The sequence below is a fragment of the Lissotriton helveticus genome, chromosome 1_1 (genome assembly GCF_964261635.1).
Source record: "Lissotriton helveticus chromosome 1_1, aLisHel1.1, whole genome shotgun sequence".
Classification (NCBI taxonomy): Eukaryota; Metazoa; Chordata; class Amphibia; order Caudata; family Salamandridae; genus Lissotriton; species Lissotriton helveticus.
This window is the reverse complement of record NC_136057.1, coordinates 358976842-359001377: the sequence shown is the minus strand read 5'-3', so window position 1 is coordinate 359001377 and position 24536 is coordinate 358976842. Positions and strand designations below refer to the sequence as shown.

At 48.3% G+C, this 24536-nt stretch overlaps 1 protein-coding gene across 1 annotated transcript in view; it reads left to right on the top strand.

Moving 5' to 3' along the window:
* The window catches only part of CECR2 (CECR2 histone acetyl-lysine reader), an 849481-nt gene that overhangs the window by 518273 nt on the left and 306672 nt on the right, over positions 1–24536 (top strand). The window contains exons 6-7 of the mRNA XM_078673636.1: positions 22475–22551; positions 24267–24445. Of these exons, the coding sequence (XP_078529762.1) occupies positions 22475–22551; positions 24267–24445 (256 nt within the window). The remainder of the gene's footprint in view (positions 1–22474; positions 22552–24266; positions 24446–24536) is intronic.

The following is a 24536-nucleotide window of genomic DNA, read 5'->3' as shown; positions in this document are numbered from 1 at the left end:
TATTTTAGAGAATAGCGCTGTGGGATCAGCGCATTAATAATACCGTACTCTTGTCTTTCAGGCATACTACATCAGTATTTCAGGATTAGCAAGGGAATTGTATAAATATAAAATGTATATCTATACACATTGATAAATAAGATCACTACTACACTGTTTTGTACATAAACTGTTTATTGTGGAAAGACATTAGTGAGTGACAGGGGGATCTGACCCCGGTCCTGACGAAGGGGCATGGCGCCCCGAAACATGTTGACCCGCACAGGAAAGTAAGCCCATTAGCCCGCTTTACCTTTCCAACACCACATTTTTTTAATAATACCAGCCATTGTTTATTAAATAGTTTTTTCTATCACGAGGCCAGGTATTTTTTAACACCACTTTTCTATATCACCCCTGACCCTACTGACACTCACTCCAATTCACTCACATAGCACCCACATTTAAAAGGTGCTCCAGCGTAGTCGCTTGTCGCAGCACTGCCCAGTCCGGCAGCCGAGTGGGAAGACCCCAATGATGAAGCATGACACCAAGGGCCCTTTTGGTGTGTGAGGGGTATTTTAACACACAGTGTGTATTCCATAAACAACAGGATATACACTGGCAATTTACTACATTCAGAAGCAGGGAGGTACACACTCTCCACAGTTGTCCCATCTGGCTCAGAGCAGGTGGAAGTGGGCCATTCAAAGGAACATCTTCCTCATGGCGGAACACCTCCCAGGCAAGGACAATCAGATGGCGGATCTGCTCAGCAGGTACAGCCACCAAATGCACAAGTGGGAGCTACATCCATCAGTACTCCACCCGTACTTTCAGCAGTGGGGTCATCCAGAGATAGACCTGTTCGCCACAAGGGAAAACGCCAAATGCCAAAGCTTTTCCGCCAGGTTCCCGCACCCACAGTCGCAGGGCAATGCGATATGGATGAACTGGTCAGGCAAATTTGCGTTGCTTTTCCCCCAGCACCTCCAATACCGCTGGTGGCACGCAAGCTGAAGCAACACTCAATGACGCTCATCCTGGTTGCTCCAACGTGGGCACGCCAACCATGGTACATCACGTTTCTAGAACTTTCCGTGGTACCGCATCAAAGGCTGCACCTCACACCCAGACTTTTGACGCAGAGCCATGGCGACATTCAGCACCCAGATCCGCAACAGCTCAACCTGGCGATCTGGCTCCTGAGGTCTTAGAGTTTGGCTACCTCAACTTGCCTCCAGACTGCATGGATATCATACGAGAGGCAAGAAAGCCCACCACCAGAGCATGCTATGCGGAAAATGGAAGCGGTTTGTCATTTATTGCGTAGACCACAACATAGACCCGCTTGACGCGTCTACGCACAACATCATTTGCTATCTGTTACATCTTTACAAATTGCAATCTAGCATATGCTTCCATTCGGATACATTTATCCGCTATAGCGGCTTATCTCCAAAACAGGCAGCATCTCTCACTTTTCAGAGTGGCTGCCATTAAAGCCTTTCTGGAAGGACTCAAACGAGTCATTCCTCCCAGGACCCCACCAGCTCCTGAATGGAACCTTAATGTGGTCCTCACCCGACTGATGGGTCCACCTTTTGAGCCTCTCCATTCATTGCGAGATTCAGTTCTTAACATGGAAAGTGGCTTTCCTGATAGCGATTACATCGCTGCGACGTGTTAGTGAACTCCAGGCACTAACTATCCAAGAGCCATTCATACAAATTCATTCCAACCGGGTGGTGCTGCGCACTAACCCTAAATTTCTTCCAAAGGTGGTTTCACAGTTCCATATCAATCAGACTATTGAACTGCCTTTGTTCTTCCAAAATCCTGAGACAGTGGCGGAGAGAATGCTCCACACTCTTCACGTCAAAAGAGCTTTAATGTATTAAATTGATAGGACCAAAGATTTTAGGAAGACGAAACAACTCTTTGTTGCCTTTTCAGCACAACACAAAGGCAACCCCATTTCCAAGGCAGGTATAGCCAGGTGGATCGTTAAATGTATTCAAATTTGCTATCAAAAAGCAAAGCGCTCCTTAACAATCCCCCCAAGGGCACACTCCACCCGCAAGTTGGGGGCCTCCATGGCTTTCCTTGGAAATATTCCCTTAGAAGACATTTGTAGAGCAGCCACATGGTCTACACCACACACATTTACAAAACACTACTGTGTAGATGTGCACTCCAAACAGCAGGCAGCTGTAGGGCAGGCTGTTCTAAAAACACTTTTTCAAACTGCTGCAGCTGGCACAGGAGGCCGCCGCTAATGGAGGGACTGCTATGTATTCTATGCAATAGATATGAATTCAGCAGCCCACATGCCTCGAACCGAATATGCTACTTACCAGTATGCATCTGTTCTTGGCATGTAGAGCTGCTGACATTCATATCGCCCGCCCTCCTCACCGGCGCCTGTAGCGGCTGCGGTACTTACACTTACTCTTAGCATGGTCATCACTCACGGTGTTACACTCCATCTTTGCCACAATGGCTAAAAACAATCTGGGGATGGAGTCGATGCCCATGCGCACTGTAGTCCAGGGGAGGAGCCACCTATCTCGTGATACTTCGAGGACTCTTCCAGGACAACAATGTGCAATCATCCGGACCCAACACTAGGCGGCAATCTATGCAATAGATATGAATGTCAGCAGCCCTACATGCCAAGAACAGATGCATACTGGTAAGTAGCATATTTGTTGCTGTGGCAGGATCGAGGCAGTTAAAGTGGGGATCTTCCCCGGAGTGCTATTACTCCAGATGCTGTGCAAATAGCAGTGATTGGGAATTTTGTGTGGCCTTGGAAGAGGACCGATCTAGCTAATGTCTATTGGATGAAACCAGCTAAGAAAGGGGGCGTGGACTTTACGGGCATTGGGCCCCACTGTAGGATATGGTGGAGTGGGGATATGAAGAATCTGAGAGGTAGTGGTGCTTCTTGTATGTGAACATAGGAGTGCACATCAGGAATGATCCTTCACTGCCCAAAAGACATAGATGCTCTGGGACAGAATGACAGAGAAGTGAAGGTGGACTCCCTTTCCCTAACTCATTACGCCATTAATGTGGAATGTAGATTTCACCCATGCATTGGACCCAGAACCATTTAATAAACTGAGATAAACGAGGTTGTGTGAGAGGGTTGTAAGAGAGTGGGTGACCTGTTTGAGTAAGGCAGAATCGAACCCTTCGGTAGCCTGAAACAACAATTTGAGTTGCTGGAGTCCAAATGCTTTTGTAATTGGCACGTCCAGGACTGAGAACTGCAGCCCTAATTAAAATCAGCAGCATTTCGGCTGTTAATGGTATTTGAGTGGTGGCTTGTCCTAAAAGGCACACATGAAAGTTGGTTTTATAGCTTTACAAACACTGATGCTAGGGAATCTGACACGGAGAACGCAGGGACAAAGGACCTGAGAGGGAGAGAGTTTTTAGGCTGCTGTCTGATGCTGAATAGAATTAAGTCCACATAAGATCACACACTATGGTGTGGTGAGTCGCTATTCAGGCATTGAATGAATTAATTATTTGGAGAGCTTAGACTGCTTCTCAAACAGAGTATCTAGGTGCTAGTGACCAGTAGAAATTTGATGGATGGGCTAAACAAGCATAGTTAGAGAGAGACTGGTCAGGTTTTGATCTATTTACAGAAGGATTCTTTAGAGGAGATCGCTCGAATGTGCAGGGGATGGGCATTCCATGCTGGAAAGACATAAGAGTAAAGGATCAAACTCCAGTGTGCACTGTACAAAAATGGGGTTGCGAAAAAAGTCTCAGCTCAGGCTAACAGAGTTTGAGACAGGACATTGGGAATAAAGAGTGCTTGAATGTATTTAGTACCCTGTACCAGCCACAGCGCTTTGGGTAACTGAGTTACGTTCTTTTTAGACCAGACAGCCAGCGCAAAATTGGCGTTTGGGAATGTAAAGAAGCAGCCTCATAGTTGTGTTTTTTTACAAACTGGAAGTGGTTAGCCCGATATTTGGGGGCAGTTTTCGTAATCTAATATCAATGCTTTAATAGCGTGGTCTCATTCAGGATAAAGTAAAACATTTTCTCCAGTATTAGGGGTGTCTTTCATAGATTCACATGCTTGAATATTCCCCGTCGTCGAAGTGGGAGTCCCACGGTATATAAAAAATAGCAATAATGCTAATATAACATAAATGATAATATCATATAATAATAAAATAGAGATAATACACTGTAAAAACCTCTACAATGGTAGCTTCCATAGGAAGACAGTATAAGAGAAAAAACTCATTTGTAACATATCAGTGTCATTATGTTGGTCCAAACTGCAGCCAATCAGGCTCACGCACCCTCTAGAACCTTCTCCTCAGAAGCTCAAGCCCTCAGATTTTCTACCGCACGTCGTGTGAAGGGAGTCTCCCTGAGCTCTGCTCAGTTTTCTTCAAAGTTTGTCTCTTCAAATTATTTTTCCAAGAATGTCAAGTAAGAAGTCCTTGTTTAGAGCTTGCTCTTCATGTGGGAAACTACGTTTGTTTGAGAAGGACCCCCACCAAAAGTGTATTTACTGCCTGTACCCTGACCACAAGGTGGATGAATGTAAAATCTGTAGAGCTCTTCCTTCTAAGACTCTCAGAGACAGGGAAGGTCGCCTTCTTATATGGTTGAAGCGCCTCCAAGATAAAGAAGATGTTCTGTCAGACGCAGTAAGTCTTCAGTCAGGCTGTTCCACTGTTCCTTCCAAGCGTGGGAGTGTTCAAGACTTGCCTTCTCCTTTTCTTCAGAAAAAGAAAAAGCTGGCTTTGCCTGTGACACAATTTTCAAATTCTATGCCTTCTGTGTCAACGCCCACGAGACCTGGCTCTCAGGCGTCTTGTCCAGGCTCTATCAGTATTCTGACAGTCCTGACTCCCAGGTCGTCGACGGGCTCGTCGACGACCGTTCCGTCCACAAGATTGGCTTTGCTGTCTTCGTCGACGACCTCTGTGACGACGACGTCTGCTTCCTCGTCGTCGACGACGGTGATGTCGACATCCTCGACGTCGACGAGAACTACGATCCCGTCGACGATCCCTATTGTCTCGTCGGCGACGAAGAAAACCTCTTCGACGTCGAAGAATTCCTCGTCGACGAAGGTCCCGTCGACGTCAGCCTCTCCGTCGACCACCTCGTCGACGTCGGCATCGTCGACGAAGAAGGCAACGATGGTTCCGACGACGAGAGCCCCGTCGACGTCGAGTGCTCCGTCGACCAGCTCCATGACGACGGCGTCGTCGTCGAAGAAGGCGACGCCGGTTCCGTCGACGAAGGTACCGTCGACGAAGGTACCGTCGACGACGATACCGTCGACGAAAGTATCGTCGACGAAGATACCGTCGACGAAGACACCGTCGACGAGGCTTCCGTCTCCTCAGATTCCAGCAAAGACGGCTCCGTCGACGCACGTTCCGTCGACGACGATACCGTCGACGACGAATCCCTCAGTGGGCCCTACCTCGTCGACGATGGCGATTTCTTCAGCGGCATGTTCAGGATCCTCGTCAGGATCAGGTTCTTTTGCCACCATGCCTCTGGTACCACTGCCTTCCTTGACCTCTGGCAGGGATTCTTCTATGCAGCTGCCGCCTCCTGATCTCCAATTACCCTCGCCTTTGATGGCAACTGATCACGAGACTGGATCTATGGGGGAAGATGATGACGATGAAGCTCACAGTCCATCAGAATTGATTATAAAATGTCAAGACTCCAGTTCTGACCAGGAGGACGTGGAGGAAGTGGTCCAACCGGATGACCAATTTGTCCAGTTGCCTATGGCATCTTTTCCAGTTTCTTTGTTTTCAAACCTCCAGCATATGCTGGATGACTACAACAGAAGGTTTCCGCCTACCCCTCAGGGTACTCCAAGCCACGCTCCTGCGGAGGACTCCGGCCCTACCACCCATCCACAGTCTTTGGAGCAGCCTGTTTTGACAGAGCTTCCCCGCCCTCACCCCCCTCTTCTTCCGCAACCTGGTGCGCACGGGGTGGATGAGTCGGACAGTGAAGAAGGAGAATTACACCAGGATACTGACGATGATCAGGATCCAGATATGGCGGATTACGACGAATATCGGATACAGACACCTTCTCCGCAACAGCCAGAGGCGGGTGATGCGCCTACCATTGATACAGCAAGCTTCCATGTGCTGATGAATAAAGCGGCGGACCGCTTTAAATTGCCGAGAGAACAACGGCAAGAAGATTGCTTTCTCTACGATTTCAAAAACAAACCATACAAACAAATTCACACCATACCAATCATAGAATTTGTATGGAAAGAAGGGATAAGAATTATGCATTCTCCTAACTCCTTGCCGGCACAAGTCCCTCGCCTGGAAAAGAAATACAAGGCTCCTGCGGGTTCACCTGCTTGTTTGCTGTCGCATCCCAAACCGGACTCGGTTGTCACACAGGCGGCACAGCGACGATCCCGTAATCCGGCGACTCCTCTCACTACTCCACCTGATAGAGAGGGTCGACGTTTGGACGCCATTGGGAAGAAATTTTCCACCATGTCCTCTACATCGGTACGCGCTGCAAATGCGTTGGCCATTCTAGGTCGCTTCGACAGGCAAATGTGGTCGGACATTTCCGCATTCGTTTCTCTAATTCCAGAAGCGTCCAGAGCGGAAGCCCAGCAAGTTCTCCAGGATGGCATGAGGGCGTCAGAGGAAATGATTGACTGCGCGATTGATGTGGCGAGTACGGGATTTCGCATCCTCGCCAGTGCTGCGGCTCTCCGCCGCCAGGGCTGGCTTAAATCCACTTCTTTCCGGCAAGAAGTCCAGTCGAAGATACTCGACATGCCCTATGACGGTGAATCTCTTTTTGGCGCTCACATTGACGAGGCGCTTGAGTCAATTAAAAAGGACACCGATACAGCAAAATCGCTAGTCTCCTTACAATTTAAGAAGCAGCCCTTTCGTGGCGCCCGTGGAAGAGGTTCGTCTTCCACGAATTTTCGAGGAGGACACACTCAGTACCGCCAATTCAACCAAGGCAATCAACGTTACTCCTCTCAGCAGTCTACTCGCCAAAATCAGTCACGACCCTATAAAGGAAAACCTACTTATAGGGGTGCCAACAACAAACGCCAGTGACTCTCATGTCACGCAAGGAGTTGGAGGGAGAATCTCGCAGTTTTATTCCCAATGGTCTCTGATAACATCGGACCAATGGGTATTGGACATTGTTCGCAAGGGTCATGCCTTGGAGTTCACAGAGATTCCTCCTCATTCTCCGCCATCAGGCCCGCCACCTCCCCATTTTCTAGAATTGCAACATCAAGTTCGTGTTCTCATACTAAAAGGTGCAGTCGAAGTGGTTCCTATATCACAACAAGGGACAGGTTTCTACTCACGTTTTTTCCTCATTGCCAAGAAGACGGGAGAGTGGCGGCCTATACTGGATTTGAGGGCGCTCAATTTCTTTCTGAAACAGCAGTCTTTCCGCATGCTCACATTGTCAGAAGTCTTGCGGCTTCTCTGCAGCGGAGATTTTCTGTCCACGATAGATCTGCAAGACGCCTATTTTCATGTGCCGATTCTGCAACAACATCGCCAATTTCTGAGGTTCAAGGTGGGCACTGTCCATTACCAATTCAAGGTGCTGCCTTTCGGCCTGCGTTCGGCACCTCGTGTTTTCACGAAGGTCCTGGCCCCAGTCATGGCTTATCTACGTCTTCAAGGAGTGCAGATTTTTCCTTATCTGGACGATTGCCTTCTGAAATCTCCGTCTCCTCTTCAGCTGGCTCACGACACAAGTCTCTGCCTGCGGACTTTCGAGTCACTGGGGTTGACCATCAACGTGGACAAGTCACACTTAACACCATCACGAAGAAGGAACTTCCTGGGTGCCATTCTCGACACGGAATTATCAAAAGCCTTCGTTTCCCAAGAACGACAGGTGAAAATAGTACGTCTGGTCACCCTCATCCGTGCAAAACAGTCAGTTTCTGTGCGCATGTTGAAGTCCTTTCTGGGGATGGCGTCGTCCTGCATCGCTCTGCTTCCGAACTGCAGGCTCCGCACTCGCCCTATTCAGGAGGAACTAGACCTGCAATGGCGCCAAGTGTCAGGATCCTTCAACGATCTAGTGAGAGTCTCGTCTCGCATGAAAGACAGTCTCCTTTGGTGGAGAGAACCATCCAACCTAAACGAAGGAGTTTCCTTTCTGGCCCTTCCTCCGGATCTGACGCTGACCACAGATGCATCCATGGAGGGTTGGGGAGCTCATCTCCTAGACCTTTCAATCAAAGGGAAGTGGACACCGTCACAACGAACATGGCATATCAACAGATTGGAGCTGCTGGCGATCTTCCTTGCTCTCAGATCTTTTCTGCCAGTAGTGCAAGGAGAGTCCGTGCTGGTTCAAACGGACAACACAACCAGCATGCACTACATGAACAAACAGGGCGGCACAAGATCTCAGCCCTTGTCTCGGCTAGCTCAGAAGATCTGGAACTGGGCTCTTCATCATCGAATCTCCCTGACGGCGGTCCATCTGCCGGGGGTTTCAAACATCCTAGCGGATTCGTTGAGCAGGTCCACATCGTCTACCCACGAGTGGGAGCTTCATCAACAAACTCTGGACATGGTGTTCCGCCGTTGGGGTCGTCCCCTGATGGACCTTTTTGCCACCCCACTGAATCGGAAGTGCCCCGCCTTTGCGAGCTGGCATCCTCATCCGGGGTCCAGCGGCAACGCCCTTCTCATGGACTGGAGCGGCCTGTTCGCCTATGCGTTTCCTCCCATACCATTGGTGCCGAGGACGTTGTGGAAGATGCGCAGGCAACCCTGCCACTTGATACTGATCGCACCTCGTTGGCCCAGACAGGCTTGGTTCTCGGAACTTCTTCTGTTGTCCCAATGCACGCCCATTTGTCTGCATCCACGTCCAGATCTTCTGTCCATGGACGAGGGCCAAGTCTGCCATCCAGACCCGACCACTCTTCAGTTATGGGCATGGAACCTGAATTCCTCGAATTCGCGAATTTAGAGATGCCCCAGGAATGCAGAGAGATTCTGGCTTCTGCTAGAGCTTCCTCAACTGTTCAAACGTACAAACTGAAGTGGAAACGGTTTTGCCATTGGTGCGCAGAAGCAAATGTCCACCCACTCACTTCTGCCCCAGAACAGCTGTTGCCCTTCTTTCTAAGCCTTGCTCAGTCTGGCCTCTCTCATGCCACCTTGAGGGTCTTTCTGGCAGCTATTTCACGTTTCAGGCATGATGGCTCAACCTCTCTCTGCTCATCCAGAATTATCAGACAATTCTTTAAAGGTCTCTTCAGGAAGTTTCCTCCTATCAGACGCCCGCCTCCGGCATGGCAGCTCAACGTGGTATTGTCACAGCTCATGAAGCCTCCTTTTGAGCCAATCCACAGAGCAGACAACAAGTTTCTTACCTGGAAGGTCGTTTTGCTTTTGGCCCTAACGTCTTCTCGCCGTGTCAGCGATCTTCATGCTTTCACAATCAAGCCTCCTTATTTGCAATTCAAACCTGATGGGGTGTCTCTTCGGACCAATCCCTCTTTTTTGCCAAAAGTGCCTACAGATTTCCATCTGAACGAACCTGTCTTCTTGAAGACTTTCTTTCCGAATCCACAGTCACCGGCAGAACAACGCCTTCATTCCTTAGACATCAGCCGTTGTCTAAAGTTTTACATTTCAAGAACTTCCCCCTTCCGCAAATCAGATCAGCTTTTTGTAGCATATGGAAGAATGCGAAGGGGACATTCAGTGACAAAACAGACACTTGCAAGATGGCTCTCAGCAGCCATATCCTACTGTCACCAACAAGCTGGCAAGCCTTTACAGGGTCCTGTAAAGGCACATTCGACGAGAGCGATGGCGTCCTCCACCGCCTTGTTTGCCGGAGTGCCTCTACACCAGATTTGCCGGGCGGCAACGTGGTCGAATAGGCACACCTTTACCAGACATTACTGTTTGGATTCCATCAACGAGGCGGATACCGCAGTGGGGCAAGCAGTGCTTCGCCATCTCTTTAAATAAGGTGAGCCTCTGTTCCCTCCTCCTTTCTCTTCTGTGATTGCTATATGCTTTTTAGCTATGTGTTTACTTCTTGTGAAGATGCTTGCAATCCCAGTGCTAAGGAGTTACTGCTATCTATTCTATTCAAGCATGTGAATCTATGAAAGACACCCCTAATACTGGAGAAGAACTATTGTTACTTACCTGTAAACAGGTGGTTCTCCAGTATTGGTGTCTTTCATAGATTCACATGCGACCCACCCTTCCTCCCCTCAGAGGCTCTCTTCTCCTCATACGCTATTGTTACTAGTGCTACGAAAATCTGAGGGCTTGAGCTTCTGAGGAGAAGGTTCTAGAGGGTGCGTGAGCCTGATTGGCTGCAGTTTGGACCAACATAATGACACTGATATGTTACAAATGAGTTTTTTCTCTTATACTGTCTTCCTATGGAAGCTACCATTGTAGAGGTTTTTACAGTGTATTATCTCTATTTTATTATTATATGATATTATCATTTATGTTATATTAGCATTATTGCTATTTTTTATATACCGTGGGACTCCCACTTCGACGACGGGGAATATTCAAGCATGTGAATCTATGAAAGACACCAATACTGGAGAACCACCTGTTTACAGGTAAGTAACAATAGTTCTTCCTCCACTTTAATGAGGGAAAACCAAGTGGTCAAGATTGCAGTAATGTGAATGGACAAGGAGAGATTGAAATTCATCCAGATGCCAAGATTTCTTGCCTCTGTAGAAGGGGCCGGGGAATGACCATATCCACAGGCCATTGGGTTGGAAACTATAGCAATGTTGATTGCCCAAAGAGCAGTATCATCGCCTTGTCAATGTTAAATTTAAGACAACAAGACGTCATCCAGGGTGGTACCACAGAGAGGCACTCCCTAAAGTTGGCTTGCAGACCAAAATCTAATTTGCAGTGTGTTGCAATCAGTTTGGTGTTGCCACTGTAGGACACGATTGAGATGCCAGTAGATTGAACAAGCTTATGCAATGAGGATTGGGGGGCATGTAATGCGAAGGATCATTGGTAGAGCCCTTAGGCACTCCATATGGGAGCTTGTAGCTTAGGGACTGAAAAGGTTAAAGAGATGCTTTTGGATTGGTTAGATAAAAAGTATAACATCCAGTCCCACGCTGCTCCACAGATCCATGTGTGACAGTTTCATGCTGGGTTCATACACAATTAATTTAAACAAATGGGATAAACAGAGATGAACAGAGTGCTGGAGGGATTGCAGAGGAGCGGCAAGGGATGCTAGCCACAGACAACAAATGACACACTGTAAGAAGCAGATTATTTGGGGTAGGCAGTTGCACACCTCAAGGAATGACAACACTTACTTTTCACTGAAGTTGCTAAATTAACCTGAGCTCAACTACTTGGTAGCTGTGACTCCACGCAGACAGGCCTTACTTGGGGCAATATGTAAAACAGGTATGTAGTACCAAAACAGTAATAAATAAATAAAACAATTTAAAAGGTGAACTGAGTTATAAAAATAGTCACATTTTATAAACAAAATGTTACCCAAACAACAAAAATCTTATAAGGGGAACCAGAGCTATGAATTTTTATAGTTTAAAGTAAATATGATGCCAAAAGGTACTAATCACCAATGATCGTCTATGGAAGCGGTAGTCCAGGACCTAGGTGTGATTTCAAGATGACAGTAATGGAGCATGTGTTGGATATTCCGAGTGGGCTTGTCCCTGTCAAAGATTTTACCTTGTGACTTTTCATGGAGCTCAAAATGGTCCAGCAAGGCAAGCCTGAAGCTAGCTGTAGCTGAGGAAGGTGCATCGAAATAGGTCACATTTGCTGCAAGGGCCCCAGGACAGCTCTGGAGGTCTTGGGAGTCTCACATTTCAGGGGTTTGGAGGAGTTCCTCAGGATCACTTTTAAGGCTCCCAGGACCTCAAGGTTAGCACTTAGTGGCCAGGACCCACTTCGTTTCAGGACACCTGCAAGAGCCAGTCCAGGTCCAGTTGGTACTGGCCGATTGATCAGTTCAGGAAAGAGGCGTCTTGCAGCTTGTTTTGTCCCTGTAGCTCACAGGAGGTAAGCCAACTGACCTTTGGAGTCCACGTCTTTGTGCTGGGTGCAAGAGGAAGTAGGGCCCGTCCTTCATGGCTACTCTCAGGTCACAGGCAACGGATCCAGTCCTCTTCTAATCGATAGATTCAGACAGTGTTCTGAGGATCGTGCAGTAAGTGGCACATTTATGCTTTGCTCCCGCTAGTGGATGGGGATGACTCCTGGGCCCTCCCTGGACAATGTGGTAAAATTTCCCAGGGGCAAGCCCACCCACTTTTGCAGAAGTTCCTGTTTGCACTACTAAAAGCAATACCACACTGCATCTTACTCTTGAACTGCAAGTTTGGGAAATTCTTTTCCCCTTTTGCAGAACCTGTGTGCCCACATAGAGGAGTGTGCCCAGAAATAAGCAGTCCTGTCCTCTGGTCACTCAAAATGAGTTCTGGGGGTAGCTCCCATCCTACTAGGTTTGGTGCCAACATTGCTGGAAAACAGAGTTGCCTTCTCGAGTTCTCACCATACTGGCTCATTTACAAGTTTATTTAGATATTTGGTCCATCTTTACCTGTTCTTCCAGCAAAGGGAAGAAAAACACCTCTCCATACCCAACCCATTTCTCTAGAAGCAGTTTTCAGACCTCATTAAGGCCAAGCACTGACAGACCAGGCAATAGGCTAATTCTAATTAGCCCTCTGGAAGTTCAGGCAGGTGAAGGATAACTTCCTAATAGTTACTTTTCCTCAATATTTATTTTAAGAGAATCTGAATCTACCATTCGATTTTTAGCAAATATTAGTAGTTGTCCTTGAATTACTTTGGTAGCTGGTTCTTGTCAAAAGTTAGATTAAAGTTCATAATCTGGACTTGGACATTTTTTTTAGGATTCAGATACAGCCCTTCCAGTGAAAATAGCTTCTTGGACCTGTTCACAGTAGAAAAATGGCAATTTTAATTGCTCGCATGTTCCACTTCTAAATATTAGACACCCTGCCAAGGTGTTTTTGAGGTGACCAATATTCACCAGTAGGATTTCCTGCCTGTCGAAGGTTATTGTGACTAGGTTGATAGCAGGTTTTTAGGCTGCTGTCGTCTGTGGATGGCGCAATAGTTAGTGCAGTCCCCAAGTGACCTTTAACTTCTCTGACTGGGTACATTTTATACTGGAGACTTATAAGCACGTTAAATAAGTCAATTAGGCATAAGCCAATTTAACCATGTTTTAAGGGGGAGCACAGATACTTTACTCCTGTTTAGCAGCGGTACATGCACAAATTCCTATATCCAGTAAAATTAGTGACCCGAAAAAGGCGTAAAATATGGGGTGCCATGCAGAAAAGGCAGATTTCGTAAAAATATTTTGGCCATAAAAAGTACAGGGCTCTGCACTGGCAGAATTTGTGTCTTCAAGATGCAGGGTAGTTATAATCAGATAATCATTGAAAGCTGGACAGACTTTTAAAATGTATTGTCCTGAAAAGAAGCCAATGTCAGTCTGAGTGAAGATACCCATGCTTGTTTTTTAAGTTGATCACCAGCCATCCTGAGCATTCTCGACTTGCTGTAGCCAGTGCCTGAGCATCCTGGATAAAACATGGTTGCATAGTTTAACTTGGTGGAAACTGAATCCATTTGGCTATTCATCTTCCAAGCATCACTATTTCAGATAACCCTTCAGTTAGTTACTTTTTTTGCCAAGATGGAGGGATTGCCAGAGAATAATTATCAGGAACAATGAGGAAGGTGGTCTGATACTGAAATCTCATTCTTGCTCTTGGCACTGTTGAGTTTAAGGCCATTGTGGCCCATCAACTCTTAAACCAAATACAGACCATCCTGATGCTTTAAAACACCACTGATTTTAACAATTGCTTAAAATTAAGGTTGTCAGGCTAAAATGGCTGCATAGTCCCGAGACTCGTCCGGGGGCCGACACAAAGCCCCGGAAAATCCGTCTGAGATCCTGCTGCCTCTCCTGTCAGGAAGCGGGTCCTGATCGCGGACGACCTCCGGAGCCGGTGGAGCCCGCTCCGGTCTCCCGTAGCCCCCGCACTCCATCGCTGCAGGGCCCGGCTCGCGGGACCATGCAGAGGCCTACCGCCGCGGCGAGCTTCAAGTGCGGCCCCGGGTGCTGGCGGGGCCGGATCAGGGGTGAGCGCGTCGGCGGATGAGCCGTGAAGCAGAGGAACCCCCCCGACCCAGCGCTCCACCCGGACCCACCGCTGAGGCCCCGGAGAGCCACCCGACGTTGTGGAGAGCCCTTCAGGGAGCACGGCGGGGGCCGAACTGCGCGAGAATCTGGAGCCTCCCGCTAGGCGGGTAACAGCACCCGACGGCCTGAAGGGCACAGGCGGCGTTTGCCGGCGGCGCCCCCCACACCTACCTCACCGGGGGAGGAGAGCATCTGGAGTGCCTTTGGACGGAGGAGACGGCGAGTGAGGGCACCAGGCGCGCCGGGGGGCCCGACATACTCCGGGTGGAGCTACTGGCCGACTGCGGGGACTATATCCTGGTGCTGAGACCTGCCAGAGCTGCGTGGATCCTGCAGCGGGAGTTGTTGCCCCCCCCCACCCCGGGCGGACGGCTGAAGCAGATAAAGCTGCAAGGTCCTGGAGGTGCTATGTGGCGGGTGGTCACCCAAAGCAGAGCTGGGGTGGTGCTGAGAGTTGGCGACGGGACCCAACACGATGGGACCGGGAGCGCGGAACCGGACTAAAGACTGCGATGCTGAGGGCTCAGGAACGTGGAGTGGCACTGCGGGTGCCGATGGACTTCCACCCAAAAACATTAATAAATCAAAGTCCTTCGCTGCTGTCCAGACTAACACCATCGACAAATACACGGCCCCGTCGGGCGGAGGGACACCACCCCCGGGAAGGGTGTGGAGGGGTCGGAGCCGTCCTTGTCCGCCATTCTGCAGGCAATAAAGACTGGGCACAACGCTGGAGTCAAAAATCGACAAGATGGCCATTGAGCTGGCGCTGCAACGAGCGGACCTCAACAAGACGTCGGAGAAAGTCTCTCGTAACGCCACAGACATTGGGGAGCTCCAGCGCGCCACCAAACAGCTGCAGAAGCAGGTCCTGCATCTAACCCACCAGCAGAAGCTCACAACAGCACGGCCGGAGGACCAGGAAGGGAGGGCCCGAAAGAACAATATACGGGTGGTAGGCGTTCCAGAGAAAACGGAAGGGGCGAGCATGGACCTATTCTTGGAAGACCTCATTTTACAACATCTTCAACCCAAGCGGCTGTCCAAGTTCTTTGTCATTGAGCGTGCTCACCGAGCCCCGGTCCCTCCGCCTCGCCCGGGAGCCCCCCCTAGAGCGGCGCCATATCCATGGCGGTTATGTAGTAACGTATTGGGGGTGGGATGGGGGGGAGACATTAGTTGGGGGGACCTGTGTTGTAACTTATGTTCACATCTGAACCTGCAGCTATGGAGAGGTGGATCGCACTAATAGGATGGGGCTGGGTGTTACCCTCGGACTGGCTTTTTGGTGGCCACTTTTGCCCCCTGAGTTTTTTGTTGCTTGGGCGACAGGCGCTCTGCTTGTTGGGGTATGTCGGGCCCGTTTGGCCTGCGAAACAGGGTAGCAGGGAGGGGTGGGGGGGCTCCAGGGGTTGGGGGGGGCGGAGACTGCATGTTTGTTTGAAGCAGTATTGTTGTGTTCTGACAGTTTTTCTAGCTCCAGTGGCATAGGTGGTGGGCAGGAGGGTGGCGGGGAGTGGAGGAGAGTGGGTACTCCCTGTGCAGTGTACTGATTTACATTTATGATGCATAAGTCAAAGGCACAGACGGTTACTGTGTTATCCTGGAATGTTAACGGCTTGCGGAACAAGATTAAAAGGACTATGGTTTTGCAATATCTGCATAGGTATGGACCCGACATAGTCCTGCTCCAAGAAACACATCTGCTAGGGAATCATTAGAAGGCCCTCAATCGATTTGGTTACTTGCTGAGGGCGCATGCCGCCTTTACCACAGGTTCGAGAGGTGCTGGGATACTAATTAAAAATTCCCTTCCTCTGGTGATCAGTCGACATTGGGTGGGTCCCCTAGGGCGATATGCAGCTATCATGGGACATTGGGAGGGTCTGACCCTTAATATTTGTTTCCTCTATATTCCTCCACGATTACATGGTACCACCCTTCCTGATATTGGGAAATTGCTCCTAGACATGCCGGCGGGTATCCTGCTTCTGGGGGGAGACATGAATGAAGTTATGGCAGAGGACAGTTAGGTCACCGAGTTCGTCCTCCAGAGGGAGGGTGAGCTACCTCAAAGATTTTGTGCAGGCGATGGGTCTGGTGGACCTCTGGAGGGCACACAACCCCCACACTCGTCAATATACACACATCTGCGGCACATGGGTCAGGATCCAGGCTACATTACCTATTTACACAGGTAGGGGACATGAACTCCTTTCGTGGTGGGTGCCAGAAGTCCAGAGGTATCTCGGACCACTCCCCAGTGGAGGTGCAGCTAAAGGGCCCTGGTAGGGATTGGAGTGCTCCCCCAAGACTGGATACTTTCATGTTCAAAGATCAAGAGTTCCAGACACAGTTCCGTGAGCGGGTGGATCAGTACTTTGCTGACAATGTCGGCTCGGTTCAGTCCCGTAGCATAGTTTGGGAGGCCTACAAGACAGTGGTAAGGGATGTCGTGCAGGCGGAAGCAGATAAACGTAGAAAGGAGAAAGTGGCACAGATCAATGGACTAGAAATGCAATATCAGGAATTAGAGAAGGATAGGGAGGAAACGCGGGAGCAACAGCAAGAAAGGCGCCATAAATTATGACTTCTAGAGAAGGAAATAAATGACGTGCTGACGGATCAGGTGAGATCGCGAGCGCTAGCGACCAGAGGCGGGTGTATGACCTCTGGGACAAAGCCAACAAAATGATAGCCTGGCTGGAGAGGAGGGACAGGAAGCGGAATTGGGTGCCTGGGATTCGGACACAGGGGGGACAGCTGCAGACCACAAGTGTGGGCATAGCGGAAGAGTTCGCTTGCTATTATGAACCGGTCTACAAGTCCCACACTCAGCGGACTGAACAAGACTGCAAAGATTTTCTGACCCCCTTGCAGATGCCCACGTTAGAGGCGGCAGACAGGGATATGCTAGACTACGACATTACAGTAGTGGAAATAGAACATGCCATGAGCGATTTACAAGTCGGGAAAGCACCGGGACCCAACCGGTTCCCGGCGGAGGCGTTCAGATGTGTTGCTAGCAAAATAGTGCCCCATATGCTGCACATGTATAATGAAGCCCAACAGGAGGGGCGACTGGCAAAAGACCTTCGCTCAGCCACGATTGTGGTGATCCACAAGTCTGGTAAGCCACAAGACTTATGTAGCTCATATAGACCCATATCGCTCCTCAATTTCGAGACGAAAGTCCTGGGCAAAATCCTGGCCACCAGGCTGGGGCCGGTGGTACAATCCCTGATCCACCCGGACCAGTCGGGCTTTATGCCACATAGAAACACAAGGCTTAATTTGCGCCGCCTCTATGGGGTGATACAGGTGACATCAGCCCGACCGAACGTCCCGGCGGCCCTACTGTCGCTTGACGCCCACATGGCCTTCGATAGTATGGAATGGCACTACATCAATGCGGTCTTGACCAGGATGGGGTTTGGGGACAAACTCATGGGTAAGATTGTTATACACCGAACCACTGGCGAAGGTCAGAGTAAACAGAACCTTGTCCAGGGAGTTTCAATTAGAGCGAGGCACGAGGCAGGGCTTCCCGCTCTCTCCAACCCTCGTCGCCTTGGCGCCAATGGCGACCTGGGTGCGAATGGACCCACTAGTGTGGGGCGTAGATCTGGGAGGCGGCAGGGAAGAACACATTTCTTTGTACGCTGACGACGTCTTGCTGTATGTCCAGCGCCCTGAGGCTTCCATCTGGGGACTGTTGGAGATTCTCCATAGCTTTGGCGTCTTTTCAGGCTATCGGATCAACTTGGGTAAATCCCTGGGCCATGTCCTGGTGGGCCCTACGCCGAGCTTGACGAATGAATGCGACGGACTTGTCTGGAAGGAGGTGTTTCGGTATCTGGGGATCTGGATATCGGAGTCAGAGGCAGAATATATGTGCCTGAACGTAACGGCTCAGTTGGAGCGTCTGCGTGGAGATGTTGCCCACTGGAAGACCCTTCCGCTGTCTCTAATGGGCCGAGCGGTCTTATTCAAGATGATGGCCCTCCCCCGGCTGCTCTGTGTTGCAGAGCGCGCCGTTCGTGATGCCGGAGCAGTTCTTTCGAGCGGTTGAGTCGGAACATCGTTCTCTGTTATGGAGCGGGGGGTTTCCTAGGATAGCTCTCAAGAAGTTACAACGAGGGTTGTATGAGGGTGGGCTCGCAGTTCCGGATGTCTGACTGTATTGTGGGCGTCCCAGCTAGTCAATATTAATGGGTGGGTGTTCGCACCTGTGGAGGAACCGGCGTACAGGGTGGACCGCATGGTCTTCAGAGATGGGACCTACCTGGCTGCCCTTTACAACAGAGGCAGATGCCATAGGACTCTCCCGCCTCAGACGAAGGCAGTGGTAGAGGTGTGGAAAAGAGCGACGAAGTTGCTCGGATGAGGAGCGAAATCAACTGTGCAGACCCCCTTGTGGGCCGGGAACTTTCTCCTGGCCGTGGCCGGGCTGCATTTGGAAGAGAGGAAGCATGGTGGACTTAGCTTCCCTGCAGGCGGAATTCCAGATGGGAAACGGAGAATTCTTACATTATCAGCAGCTTAGACAGGCCATCCATGGACATTTGCAGTCGGGGGAACAATTGCCGGAGTATGCCTCGCTTGAAGATAGGTTGTTGATGGACCCAATGATAGATAAGCAATCTCCCTTACTTATAAAAAAAACTTATCAACAGTCTGACTGATCCACTGGGCCCTCTGAGGGAGAAATGGGAAACAGACGTAGGGTTACTGGACGACGACGACTGGAGTGAGGCACTGCAAGGCCCAAGGGAGGTGGCGATTCGGGCTCGGTTCAGGCTGGTCCAGCTTCGCATATTACATTGCTCCTACACCCCACGCACGACACAATACCAGATAGGCTACGTAGATTCAAAGTTTTGCCTTGGGGGATGCGGGGAATAGGGCACGTTCTTCCACATACTGTGGGACTGCGCCAGGATCAGGGCCTACTGGTCCAGGCTGTCTGATATCAGGTAGGGGTGGCAGAAGTCCCGCTAGAGGATCAATGGCATATTCTAGGGGTAACGAGTGATATTACAGGCCGAAGGGTGACAAGATCTGGTTGGCACTAGCAAGCATGATTGCGAAACGAAATATAGCAAAAGACTCTGGGGGAGCGAGGTTGTGCCCACAGTGGAGGAGTGGGAAAGGGACCTCGATTGGTGTCAAAGGGCGGAAAGAGTAATTTATAAGAGTAGAGGATGCCCTAAGAAATGGGAGAAAGTGTGGGGACCATGAAGACAATATAGAGGAGAATCCGTGGATACCCCAGGCAGATCCTGAGTCAGATTAGCAGCCGGAATGTGCCCCGAGTCCTGTTCCCTACTTGAGGGAGTGGAGGTGCGAGGGGTGGGGGTAGAACAGGTATGGGTGGTGGGTGGTACTTCAGTGCGCAGAGATATCCATTCAAAGCAATTTCACCGGTATAGAACCCAGAGATCCATCGTCAGGGTGGGGAGGAGTACAGGGGGTTTGATCTTTTCATGCTGGCCGTTATGTTGCCATGTAATGTAAACGGTGATGCCTTTTTTGTATCAATGCCTTTTTGCTGCTGACCACTGTGTGATTAACTGGAGCCTGTTTTTACAATAAAAAGATTATAAAAAAAATAAATTTAAGGTTGTCAATCTACATTACAGTCAATTTTACAGTTTTCCACAATCTAAATCTCGACCCGCCTCTACATTGTTTTCATGCTGACGTGCCACACTGGAAAACACCACCTCTCACTTTACTAGGCAGGGCTGCCCTCCATAAGATGATGGCGCTCCCCCGTTTTCTCTATACCCTACAAAACACACCCTATTTGGTTCCATCAAACTACTTTCAAGCAATTGAATCCGAGGTATGCGCCTTGCTTTGGAATAATGGTGCACCCCGCATAGCTCTAGCTAAGCTTACTAAAAGTTGGTATGACAAGCTATCTCCCTACCCTCGCAGATAGTGGTTCTTAATCATTGGGTGCACCGACCCGTTGCGGACCCGGCCTACAGGATGGACAGGCATAACATGCTCCCCGGTAGTTATTCAAGGGCAATCTATGATGGGGTGAAACATGCACCTAGGCACCCCAACTTCCACCACAATTGCTCTTTTGCACAAGGTGACAGCCGCCCTCGGGTGGAAAGCCAAAATTACACAAGTCACTCCATTGCTCGAATCATGCCAACTAGGTATGTTGTCAAAACCACCACGATTCGATAAGTGGGACCTGATATGCCTCTCGAGAGTTGGTGACTTATGGATGGAGGGTAGAGTGCTCCCGTTCAGTGACCTGCAGAGGGACTACCAATTGCAAGGTGGAGAAACTTTTCATTACCTCCAAGGCCGTAGTGCGTTACAAAGAGCGATACCATAGGGAACTGACCTGCCGGTCTCCTCCCCCCTATAAGACAGGCTATTATATGACTACCTCCAAGAAAAATCCATTTCATTGACATATCGCCAAATGCTTAACACACCTGATACCCAGTCAATCAATCAATCAAAGTACTTGTAGAGCGCGCTACTTACCCGTGAGGGTCCCAAGGCGCTGAAGGGAGGCGGGGGGGGGGGGGTGCTGCTACAGCTCAAAGAGCCAGGTCTTGAGGAGTCTTCTGAAGGTGAGTAGGTCGTGGGTAGGGAGGGTGTTCCAGGTCTTGGCGGAAAGGTAGGAGAAGGATCTGCCACCGGAGGTCGTTCGTTTGATGCGGCGAGGGTGAGGCTGGCTGAGCGGAGCTGGCGGGTGGGGGTGTGGAAGCTGAGTCTGCTGTTCAGGTAGGCTTGTCCCTTGTTGTGGAGTGCTTTGTGTGCGTGGGTGAGGAGCTTGAAGGTGCAAAATGGGTAGACGACTTGGGGGACATTAGTGACGAAGACTGGCGGGAGGCCCTGGCTTCTCCCCGTGAGGTGGCGAACCGTTCTCGATTCAAACTCGTCCAACTTAAACTATTACCCAGAGCTTATTACACTAGCTCAGTGCTTGTCAAGATGGGGGTTCTGAGTTCCTAGGCCTGTCCCTGAGGATGCGGTCACACCGGCACTTACCTACACCAATGGTGGGAAGGCCCGATCCTTCAGAAGTACTGGGGAAAGATCTTATCAGTGTTGTCTCGGATCTGTCATAAACCCATCGATGTTTCCCCTTGGCTTTGTCTTAACATCTGGGAGTCTACTGACTTGTCGAGAACTGAGAGGTTGTGGGTCTCTCTGGGCTGTATGGTAGCAAAACGCAATATAGCCAGAACATGGAAAAGAGTTGCAAGCCAAGGTTCAGTGACTGGGAATCCGATAAGGATTGGTTCATGCAAGCAGAGAGGGTTATATATGAAAGCAGGGGATGCCCACGCAAATGGACTAAAATCTGGGGTCCTTGGAATGTAAGCAGAGGGTCGATATGCATCCCTTTCAGCGATGATCCCCCGATGTCAGCAGATCACGATGCTTAGTAATGTTTTGATTACGATGTCAACTACGAAACATGTGATTACATTGTAGACCCTGTTTAATGATATGACAGTTGCTATACTCTTGTAATAAGGTTGCCGAAAGGGTTGGAGACTGCACTACACTTTCTTTTGTTTGGAACGTATTATCTTGTTCTTGCAAAAAAAAGATTTATATAAAAAAAAAGTAAGGTTGTCCATTAATGGCAAATAAGCATTAAGAAGCGATGTGGCCAAGATGAAAATGAAAAACGCTTTCCTGCTCAAAGTCAATTACTTATTTTTAACCAGTGATTATAATTACGAATACAAATCCAAAATCACTCTGGGATTCTTTACCTCACCGTCACACCACCCCTTCCCCCTTTCCCCCAAAAATGAACCTACTCATTTGTTGCCACTGGTGGCTCTGGCTTTCGGCTGGACAGAGGTAGAACTCCTGCGGGGACACTTTTCTTCTTACTTTGTTGTGAAGTTATGGTAATGTACTCCACAATAAAAATGCCTGCAGAAGTTGAAGAGGTTAACCTGTACACAAAAGGTTGAAGCAGAGACTGTTTCTAAGTGATGGCCCTCATTCATTCAACCACGTTCTAGACCTGCAGAGAGTACCCTGTGTCTGTCCCTTGTTGCTTTGCCAAGACAATACAATTGAAAGTAGAGAGGCAGCATGTGGGGTTGCAGAAAGAATCCATTTATAATGCTGCTGATTTGCAACAGGGTAGCATAATATAATATCTTGGTTGTTCAATGTTGTATGCTCCAAGTAATTAATTTCTCTTGTACAGTGTGAAGGTGGAAGAGAAACTGAAGGTAGAAGAGAAATTGACTGAGAATCCACTTCTGGCTCCCTTACCAGGCAATGGTGAGAAAAAGTTACTCTGTAGTGGTGTTCATAATATAACACTTGAGTGTCCTAATAACAGGGCCTCATTCACAAAGGTACATTTATACGTGTAGATTTAATTGTATAATATCTACTACTGCACCGAGGTGTAAACATGCACTTTTTTGCTATTCACAGTGTAGCTATACACCCAAGTATAGATTTGCATGTCTCTCCCTCCTGGTGGAACCTTTTATAACAGTATTTACAGGGTAAAGTTACTGCTAAAGGATTGTAAAGTTACCAATAGGGGGAGATCTGCGCTACCATGCCAGAGGTCTCCCAATGTGAAAGCATGGGGAAAAATATTAATATTTATTATTCTTTGAAAAAATATGTAATCAATTATATATTTTGATTATTTATCATAAACATAGAACTATTAAAATAAAACTTTACAACAAACATTAAATACAATGTGTATTAAACTATATTTTACTCTATACATTTAATTTTAAAAAAGAGTTTTAAGAGGTCCCCAATGATTAACATTTGATTTTTATTTAATGGGAAACATCCTTTACAACGCAACTTTTACCACGCAGTGCCTTTACGACGCAACTTTTACAACGCAAACCATTACAACGCATTGCGCTGGGGGGCGCTCTAGGATATGGAATAGGTTTAATTTACTATCCAACACCTTCCCTACTATCCACGGGGACTGGAGTTGGAATAGTAAATTAAACTATTCACTATCCAGCGCCCCAAAGCACTATGCGTTGTAAAGGCATGCGTTGTAAAAACAGCGTTGTAAAGGCATGCGATGTAAAAGCAGCGTTGTAATGTCATACATCCTTATTTAATATATATTACATGTTAAGTTGTGTGGAATTCATTTCAGTAATTTAATTACTAGTTTAAAAGTTTGTTTTAATTAAGTTTCTTTAGTTTTTAAAATTAATACTATATAATTTTTAACATTAGGCTAAATTTTATTTGAAATCATTTCTTATGGTGTTATTTAAGGTCCCTACCTTCATTATTTTGTATGGGAATGTGTTGCACTACCTGTGAGTGGCCATCCGTGGTGCTTGACTTACTCCAAGGCTTGGCTGGAGTACATTTACTACTGTTTTGTCACCTTTTTGGCCGTAGTAAGTTTAGAAAGGTAGTTTGTGAATAGTGTAGGTTCTGGATAGCAATTACCCACACTTTTTTGGGTGTGGTGTTTGTAGTAAATTGTTCCTCCCTAAACTTCTTACTCCTCCCATTGTGTACTAAGTATTCGCCATTCTCCAGCCACTCCCCTTTGTCCATCACCACATTTACTGCAAATACAGAGATTCCCACCACTGTGGCAGAGATTCATGCACAGAAAATAGGAGAGGTGAATGTCTCTGCCCATAGGTTAATGCATACAGTTCTGTAAGATGCAAGTAGTAATACTTCATGTACTACAAAATGCAGTTTGTGAATAGTTTTCACTGCTAAGGGGAACAACTACCTTATGTTATCAGAGTGGGTCGAAAAATTGACCTACGTTTTTTTTAACTAGATATGTGCACTGCAGCCTTCTAATGCACTGGTAGCTTTGAACTTAGTCAAGTTACATGTTTCTAGCTGTTTGACATAGTCTCCCTGCAAAACTTAAACAAAACCCTTACTAAACACTTTTTTGTGCAGACAATTTCTATGGGCTATCCTTTGATGCAGATGCAGGCATACATGTATCACAGATCTTTTGCTTTCAGGCCCACTTCCAAGCCTTCACCCCGGCCAGGGAGCCTGGTCCTTGCTGTGTCAGACGGAGGAAGAGTGGAGGAAGGTTACAGATGGCCTCCGGGAGAAAACCTCCCTGAAAGAGCGACAACTGTATAAGCTCTTAAATGAAGACTTCTTGCCTGAGATCTGCAATATGATCGCACAAAAGGTCAGCACACCAGTTATGTATTCTTGTGTTTGTTTCTATTCTGCTTTTCTGTCATCCTTTATAAGCACAGGGTTCTTATTTGTTAATAAAA